We start from the raw sequence: 9,131 nt of genomic DNA on the forward strand, positions 1-9,131 counted from the left end.
GATACGCTGCAACCGCCTGCCAAGATAGATGGGTGTCTTAGCGAAAACACTAAAATGCCAATTAACTGGCCAAACATGCGGGCTTGTTGTCTACAATGTGTTTCAGGCGTAACGTTTCCCACAAGTCATCACACTGATTTGGAAAAGAAGAAAAAAAAACAAAAAACTGATCATGGAGGATTGAAGGTTGCAATTACTGTTGTTCTTGGTGGTTTGGGGTTTTTAGCGCGTATTGCATCAGGAAGCACTTTGGCGGCAAGCTACGGGGTCCAAGCTTTACTTGCTCATGTCAGCGTCGGGAGACGGTGTGTAGGTAGTCAACCGGGAGACGAGGCAGAGATTGCGTCTACTGAATCGCAGTGATGAATATTGCAAACTCTGGCGTCTTGAAGTGACCCTTCTTCATCTGGGTGCGAAAGATGAAGAGGATTTAGAGTGTCTAGCGTGTTTCTATTTTGGGCGTCTCGTATAGGATGGGCCGTGCACGATGGCATTACTTAGCGGTGGCGGTTTGCAACCACATCAAAGCCAGAGCGACAGAGATGAGCGCGCATCATGTTCAATTCGAGTCAGTCTAATTTCCCTCGGACGCGGTGTCGTGAGACCCTTGCATCTCATGCTGGGGTTGTTGAAGCCAAGCCGTGCTCCTGACGTCCACATTGAAGTGAGAGGCTGCTTGGTCACTGCTTGGTCATCCCACCGGCATCCCATCGGGTCGTGCCGGAAATGCTTAGCAGCATGGTCGGACCGGTACTTATACGGTCGGCATCCCACCTGTACGTACCCGTACCCTTATTGCTTACCTGATGACGGCAGGAACGGTCGGGACGCCCAGTAGTGCCGCGTCCAATGGGATACGCACAACCGCCGGCGAATAATGGGCCACGAACCGCGAGCGAAACGCCGCAAGGTCGCCGCCGACGATCCGCACGCCGTCTTCCGCTGCCAGCATCCCGGCTGCGCATCCGCCTACCGCCGTAAAGAGCACCTCAACCGCCATGCTCAACAGCACACCAAGGAGCCGAGATATGCCTGCAACTATTGTTCGCGGAAGTTTTTCCGCAGGTCAGTCTTTTAGCCACAAAACAAACGACTAGATAATGCTTACACGTCCCCAGAGATATCCTGCGCCGGCACCTTGAGCTCCACGATGAAGACATCGAGCTGACCAGGTCCCGTACCTCAAAGGCATGCGACGTCTGCCGCTCTCGCAAAACTCGCTGTGACGGCAACACCCCGTGCCGGACGTGCTCAGAGAAGGGTTTGGCTTGCACCTACAACGGCCTAGGAGGCAATAACAATATCCACCACTTGCCCCATAACCATGCTGCCCCCGCCGCGCCGCCGCCGCCGCCGCCGCCGCCGCTACCGCAGCTGCAAACTCAAGACGACGATCTCTGCAGCGACGACAACGGCAGCGCCACACCAACACCAACCCACCCCTACTTCTTCATCGAGAACGCCTACGCCGAGAACGACGTCGACAACGATCAGCTCCCCACGCCGCGCGCCCTGCTACCACAGCAACAGCCGCCCCCGCCGTTATTCGACGTCGACTCGGTCGACCCCACCATGCAGACGCATGATCTGTCGTCGTACGCCGCCTCAATACCACAGCCCAATCATTTCGGCTTCGCCCTCGACGCCTCGATGCTCATCCCCGACAACTTCTCGCTCGACGACGACGGCGGTCTGAGTGCCGGCTTGGGTGGTTTGGACTGTAGTGAAAGCGGTGGTCATGCCTGGGCCAACTTCCCCAACCTCGCCTGCATCCGCCGCCACATCGATGTCTTCTGGCGCGTCTTCCACCCCAAGTGGCTCTTCTTGCACAAAGGGTCGTTTCGCGCGGAGCGGGAACCGCCGTTCTTACTGCTATCAATGGTCACGGCGAGTCTTTGGATGGGCTGCAGTGGAGGCAGCGGTGCTGTAGACGATGGCGGCAGTCAGGCGACGGCAAGCCGGATCGTGGCGCTGGATCTCCACAGGCGGTTGATGGTGATGCTGTATCAGCAGCGTGTACGTTTAGCCCTTTTCCCCCTCTCTCCGTTCCGACACTAACACCCCCACCCCCACTCAGGACAAATGGCTCATCCCCCCCAACGCCGCCGACCGCGCCACCACGCCCTGGCCCCTCGCCACCCTCCAAGCCATGCTGATCCACCTCATCCTCGCCGCCTTCTACGGCCTGCCCCTCGCCTCGCCGGGGCCCGCGGACCACGTCCAGCACCCGACGCACAACGCCCGCGTCCTTCTCGCCGACCTCGTCGCCACCTGCCGCCGCCTTGGCGTCTTCGACTACCCGACCATGATGCGCGTGTTCGGCGGCGGCGAGAAGCAGAAGGAGGTGATGGGAATCGTGACGTGGGTGAGGGTCGAGGAGGTGAAGAGGTTGGCGGTGGGGTTGTGGAGGGTGAGCGAGTGGGTGGGTGGTGGATTGGGAGGGGGAAGCGGAGACGGAGGCGGAGGATTGGAGGGAGGCGCAGGCTTGTTGTCGTGGAGGGAGTTGAGGTTCGAGGCGCCGGAGCCGGATGAGTTGTGGACGGCGGAGGGGGTCAGGGAGTTTTTGGTGAGAAGGGAGAGGTGCGGGTTGGGTGGGAAGAGGGGTGATGAGGAGGAGAGTTGGATCTGCAACATCCTGGCCGCGGGGGCCGGGGGACCGTGAGTAAGAGAGAGAGAAAATGCTGAAATTAGAGGATGATGGTGCTATCGATAGCCACCGTCGCTCCTTCCTCAGAGTTGCAGCATTACCACTTCGGGCCTAGCGTAGTCGCGTACGCAATGAATATATCTTTCTGTCCCCGACCGAAACGCGATCTTCTTTCAACTTCTACAACTCGCTTACTCGCAGCTCGCAGCTCTGCACCCTGTGCTTGATTGGCCTCACTTGTGCACGCTTCCACGAATTCCACCATGGCATGCTTATCATAATCCCCATTCATTGAGCAAGCTGATATACACCACAGGCTCGAGTGTCTCCAACTGGCTCTGTCCAAAGCGGGCCGTGGTCTTCATCCATCGAAAGCAGCGATGACCGCCGGGAATTCCGACTCGGCTTGGGGCTTGAATACGAAAAGGCTATCGAGCTTGAATCCGTTCCGACACCTTCTTCGCAAGCGCAACTTCTCTTCTCGGAGAACGAAAACAACGACAAGTCTGATCCCCCGAACACTGCTTCATCCGAAAACGCTCCCATCCAATTAACTCGAGCACAGCGCCTGATGGACTGGTGGTTCTGGGAATCACTCAGTGTCACTCTCAGTACAGCCTGCGTCATCTCTATGGCTATTGTACTTGGCTTGATCAATGGCAAGCGGCTCTCAGAATGGACCCTGCCGATACGCCCCAATGCTCTCATTTCCATATTCGCCGCCATCGCTAGATCCGCGCTGCTACTGCCGCTCACCGAATGCATCAGTCAGGCCAAGTGGCTCCACTTCTCTAAACATCACAGGCGTCTTCAGGACCTCCAAACATTCGACGATGCGAGCAGGGGCCCTTTGGGCTCCATTCTGTTCCTTGGGAGGATGTACAGAAAGGCTTGGCTGGCATCGCTTGCTTGCTTGATCATCATAGCGGGTATGGCTGTGGATCCATTTGCTCAACAGATCATCGATTACCCACTTCGTCCTGTTCCAAGCGAGCACGGCAGTGACGCCACGACCCGGGTTACCCAGATATATGATACGGGACACGACAATCAAAGTGGCAATTTGTTCGGTAAGACTAGTCCGCATCCAAGTCCCCAACTGGTGCTAACTATAATTGCAGGCATGTATGCAGACTCCGATATGCAGGCAGCAGTACTAGGCGGCTCACTCGACCGCCCTCTTGGTCCGCCTTTCCACTGCCAAACCGGAAATTGTACCTGGCCTGATCTCATCACCCTTGGTGTTTGCAACAGATGCGCTGACATTACTGGCCAAATAAACGAGACTTGCACAAGCAATCGTATGAAGGGAGAAGAAAGAGGATCCGTCATAAATGAGACTTTCTGCTCTTTGAAGGCACCATCAGGGATGTCTCTACAGCAGACGTATACAATTTACGAAAAACATCGCCCGAAAAATCGTTCAAACAGATGGGAGCAGTTTGTATCAACAACCGACCTACCAATCATTGCCAACAAGCAGATCAATCTCTATGAAACGAACGTTGACCTTGGTTTGGTCACGGTACATGGGAATATCTCCCATCACTTTTTCATGAAAGACCTCGGGCACTTGGACCACGATAGCATATTCCGACCTTCGCGCCAATACACCGAATGCACGTTCTACTGGTGCAGTCGCAGTTACTCTGACTTTCGCATCAGCAATGGCACAGTTCAGCAGGGGCTTATAACAAGTGCGCCCTTGACGGCTGGAGAAACCAACATAACGGGATTCTCCACTGGAGAAAAAACAATGATCAATCTGACCGCCCCGTCTACCTTTCCTGGGAATACCTCCTTCAGCACAAACTTAGCTGGGATGGCCAGCACAGCCCATATGATGGGTCTTGTGTTCACCACCGAACTGACGAACCAGATCGCAGCTCAAACAGGATCTGACTCATACCTCAAACTCGACTACACAATCTTCAAAGCCGATAACCTATCGCGCACTATGGATGGCCTCGCCGAGAGCATGTCCAATACGATCCGCCAGTGTGGCAACGCAACCGTCGTCCACGGCCTCGCCTTTCGCGATGAGACGTACATGCACGTCCGCTGGGTGTGGTTCATTCTGCCTGCTTCTCTGGTGTTCTTTACCGCTGTTATCTTGATTGTAGCTGCTAGGGTTAATAGCCGGAGTGACGTCGTTTTGTGGAAGTCATCGATGTTGCCGCTGTTGTTCCATGGTTTGGACCAGGCGGTCGAGGCGCCCTCGCGGCAGTCGAAGTTGAGTCAGGTTGATGCGAGGGCTCGTGTGGCGAGGGCCAGACTGGATGTCACGGAGAGGGACAATTTGAGGTTTCTGCTGTCGTAATTGGGCGGATGGGTGGCGTGGTTGGTTAGATGGGGCTGGATTAGTTGGGAAAAAAGTTACAGGGACTTTCTTTTTCGTTCAAGCAATGTCGTTGACTCAGACAAGGCTTTCGGTCAACGCTGGCAAAGTAGACAATCGTCTATCTACGGATAAGATGGGGTAAGTACAGGCGCCATTTTGGCATGTCCCTTGTCACTAGCTTGGAGATACACTCAGTCCAAAGTAGGTCCTTGCTGGTAACCACCTGCCATGGATAGCCTTGCTCAATTGAAAAAAAGAACTGCCAAGTCAGCTCGGAACCTTCTGCCTCGAATGACCCTTCTCGTCTCACGAGCGAGGAAGTTAGGTAATGGTCAACAAGGGTGAGACAAACTGCGGGTAGTCTCTACAGCAGAAACGTTAGCGCCCACTTGCTTCGTCTTCATATAAATGCGACTTTGACCTGTCGTACCACCAGGATACGACCAGGGTTCCGGTATTATCGTGACATCATGGAGTCCTGATCTATCACGTCACCGCGATACAAGCAAAAACTCCAGCTCGTGAGCCCTACCAGCAGGTAGGTTTTAATGTCGCGTGTCTGGATTGACGGTTTAAGAAACGTTAACGGCAACTGATTACCCATCCGTTGAATCCATCCATCCGTCCGTCCGTCCACCGTCTGCTACGGGTCATGATAGCACGCATGGCGGAGTGGGGCGTTGTTAAAACCCCTCTCAGGCACACATCCATGGCCAAACCGCGAACACAAGCGTTGAGGAGACACACAAGATTGAACCACATTGCAAACATCAATTATTAACATTACAACCACCACTCTCTCAGGCAGCTGCCGCGGAATCGGAAGGAGCAAAAAGCAACCTTTCATCCCTTTCTGGCAATCGCTTCTTGTGTACCATCCACCTGTTTTCACCGTCCATCCATGCCCCAGAGGATGCGCGTCCTACTCCACCTCCATATCCAACTACCGTATCCCTCTCATCGGTGCTCCCCCGCCGTGATTACTCTTGGTCCTGTCCATCTCTTCGAAAAGAAACAGGCAGGAACAAGAAAACAAGATAAAAGCAAGCCATCTACACTTGAGAAAGGTAGAAGAGGGAATCTCTCGCTTGATATTGCACGAAGCAATAGAAAATCGGCCACGCTTGAGGAAAGCGAGGCGAAACAAAAAAAGGAGATCCGTCGCTGATGCAAAAAAGACGCCGTAAAGCCGTGAAATCTAATGTTCCTTTGCTTGCTTGGTTTGTTCAAGTAGCGGTGCTGTGACTCGAAGTCGAAAGAGAAAACCGTGACCGTTTCATGAGCTCATCCATGCAAGATTGCCGAACGCCGGGGACTAATGCGAAGAAGATGGAAAATCAATTGTAAAACTTGGGCAAATGGGACAAAACATTTCTTTACCAAATCTGGTAGGTGGCAATGGCAAAGACGGTGAAGGCCATAAGCATGGTCATGCCATATCCATGGTTACCGGTCCTTGCGGCCGAGCTGGTGGAGGTGGCGGATGCGGCAGATCCGGTGATGCTGTTGGCGATGGCGAGGGTAGTCGATGCGATGGCAGCGAGGGTGGCCGTGCTGGCGCTAGTTGAGGAAGCAGAGCTGTCCCTGTCAACAGAAGTGCCGTTGACAGTAACAGCATTGCTGCCAAGCTGGGCGCCGATGTAGGCAATGACTGCCTCCGAGTCGCGGACAGAGAAGGTGGCCTTGCCGCTGCTGTCGATCTTGACCGACTCGGCAGTGTCGTTGACAGCCGTGGCCTTGCCGTCGTCATCCGAGTAAGACATGCCGTTCCAGGTCGTACCGGTGGTAGAATCGGCGCCATCAGCCGTCAGACGCGAGAGGAAGAGGGTCTGACCCTTGTAGTCAGGCAGCGAGAGCGAGATGGGCAGGTTGCTCTTGGAACCAGTGGCGTTGACCTGCATGGAGTTGATGACGATGACTGACGTAAGCTCACCAGCGCCATAGCCAGCATACATGCGGACGTTGCTCTGGTAGTCGGTAGGAACATTGTCGTTGGGGAGAGCCGCAACCTGAGTGGTACCGTTGCCCGAACCGATGAACTGTGCCATGGCAGCATATGCGTAATAAACGGGACGCACGTTCTTGGCGACACCGTTGCGGTCAATGGGTTGCCAAGGAGCGGCCATGGAGTTGTCGGTCATGTGCATCTGCACCGACGATATGTTCATGGCAGCGCCATAGAGGAAGAAGTTGAGGTTCCAGAGCGCAGCACCAAACGTGTTGCTGACACCCTCCAGACCGACGGGGCCGACGCTCTGCATCTCGCGGAGATAGTAGGGCAGGCCGGTCTTGAGGGCAATGGCGATCTGGTCCTCCCAGTACTCGAACTGCGAATCGGTGTTGTCCAGGTTCATCATCCAGTTGACGGTGATGGGGAAAGTGGAGACGTCGATGAAGTACAGGTAGTCGTGCTGGTTCCAGGCGCGCAGGTAGGGGTTGCTGCTACTCTCCACGTCCTTCTGAATGCCTTCGTCGACGAGCGTCGACATCTCAAAAGTGGTCCCGATGGTGCTGGCAGTGCAGGGGCCCTCGAAAAAGTTGACGGGCAAGCCGGCGGGCTTCAGGACGCGCTCGTAGACAGCGGCAGCGCGCGTTTTCCACTGGTCAACATAGGTCGAGCCGTCCCAAGTGCCGTTGCGGAAGGCGTTCTGCAGATACAAGTCCGGCTCGTTGCCAATCTCGAAGGCAATCAGCTCGACGTTGGTCAGGTTGTTCAGGACAGCCTGGGCCATCAGAGTAATCTGGTCAAGGTAGTCGGCCTGAAAGTAGGCAAGGTTCAGGCCAAAGACGATGGGAGTGCCCTTGGGGAACCTGCTGACAGCCTCAAAGAAGGAGGGGCCAATGATGTCGGCATCACTGGCGATAGCGCCTTGACCAACCGAGTTCTCGTTCGTCTTGATCGTGTACTCTTTCATATCGGCCTGGTAGAGAAAGTAGTCCTCGGTGTTGCCACCAAGGCGGATTACGCCAGGCTTGCCGGTGTAGTTGGCCAAGTTCTCCATGAGATTCACGGAAAACTCATTGGCGGTCTCGGCGCCGGAGAAGGAGAACAGGTTGGAAGGCTCGATTCCTGGTCACTGTCAGCACCATGATCGCGCGCGCGCTGGGGACGGAAGACGAACCAAAACCCGCAAAGTCCTGGGGGATGTACTGGGAAATGCCGCTAGCCTTGGCCGCAGCGGCAGTGGGCGTAATGGAAACAGTAGACTGGGCATCGGCAACGGCGGCGGCGAGCGAAAGGGCGCCGGCCACGCGGGATATCCTTGGTAGCATGCTGGAAGTGAAGCTGGGGTCCTAAAAACTGCCGGCAGAAAACAAGGAGAGGGGAAGCTCCAGAAGGACGAGGCTGGCGTGGGCGGAGCGGGGCTGAAGATTCAGCGCGAGACTGACTGAGCGAGCGGCAGTCTGGGGAGGAGGTGGTGGTGGTACGGGCAGGCGCACTGGGGCCGGCGCGTGCAGAGAATAAAAGGCAGCTGGGGGGTTGGGGTAGCGGCAGATGTGGCTCCTGCCCTCCGCGCCGCTTCCTTGCGAGCTGCAGGCGCGCAGAGTGACGTGATGGATTGGCCTTGCGACGCGTGTCGCCAGCCTGTGGCTGACAGCTCACGCCGCAACCCTCCCTCGCAGTGCAGCGCATCCTCGCATCCTTGTGTGCATCCAGCAATCCGGCACTCCCTGCCCGGCGGAGAGCTGCCAGCCTCTGCGCTTGCCGCAACCCTCGAGCACCGCCTGCACGCCTGCAGCATCGCGATTGCCCAACCCACGGCATCTTGGCGGCTGCGGCGAGCACCCAGCACCATTCTCGTGGCGCTGGCACCGTGCGCTCCGGGCGATCGGTTGTCGCGATGGAGCATGGCGCAATGGAGCATTGCTTCTGGTGCTTGGCCCCGGAAGCACGCGCCCTGCGCCGGCGCTCAGGCCGCCCGTCCACCGACGGCTGATGTCACACCCAGATGCCTCTCTGCTGGCATTCCGCGCGCACAGAAAAAACAGCATGAGACAGCGCTGCGGCACCGCTCTGACTCGCGTCTTGGAAGCTGCTCGGCGGCGCGCGTGTCTGATCAGCGCCCTGCAGCCAAGCAGGCAAGCCGGCAGCAGCACGGCAGCAGCACGGCACAGCGCCGGAAAATGCGGCTCAATGGGCGG

The 9,131-nt window shown here is 56.3% G+C and overlaps 2 protein-coding genes across 2 annotated transcripts; one reads left to right on the forward strand and one right to left on the reverse strand.

Annotated features, from left to right (window-relative positions):
- Positions 1 to 877: 877 nt before the first annotated feature.
- BKCO1_500021 (c6 and c2h2 transcription factor) lies at positions 878 to 4,967 on the forward strand (the record flags this gene model as incomplete). Its single annotated transcript, XM_020276801.1, has 5 exons — positions 878 to 1,065; positions 1,119 to 2,016; positions 2,078 to 2,566; positions 2,964 to 3,717; positions 3,769 to 4,967. 5 exons carry the CDS (start codon positions 878 to 880, stop codon positions 4,965 to 4,967), a joined length of 3,528 nt encoding a protein of 1,175 aa, XP_020133949.1.
- Positions 4,968 to 6,364: 1,397 nt separating this feature from the next.
- On the reverse strand, positions 6,365 to 8,261 carry BKCO1_500022 (glycoside hydrolase family 79 protein; the record flags this gene model as incomplete). Its single annotated transcript, XM_020276812.1, has 2 exons — positions 6,365 to 8,058; positions 8,111 to 8,261. 2 exons carry the CDS (start codon positions 8,259 to 8,261, stop codon positions 6,365 to 6,367), a joined length of 1,845 nt encoding a protein of 614 aa, XP_020133948.1.
- Between the last annotated feature and the right edge of the window lie 870 nt (positions 8,262 to 9,131).

Source organism: Diplodia corticola, assembly GCF_001883845.1.
Source record: "Diplodia corticola strain CBS 112549 chromosome Unknown scaffold5, whole genome shotgun sequence".
Lineage (NCBI taxonomy): Eukaryota > Fungi > Ascomycota > Dothideomycetes > Botryosphaeriales > Botryosphaeriaceae > Diplodia > Diplodia corticola.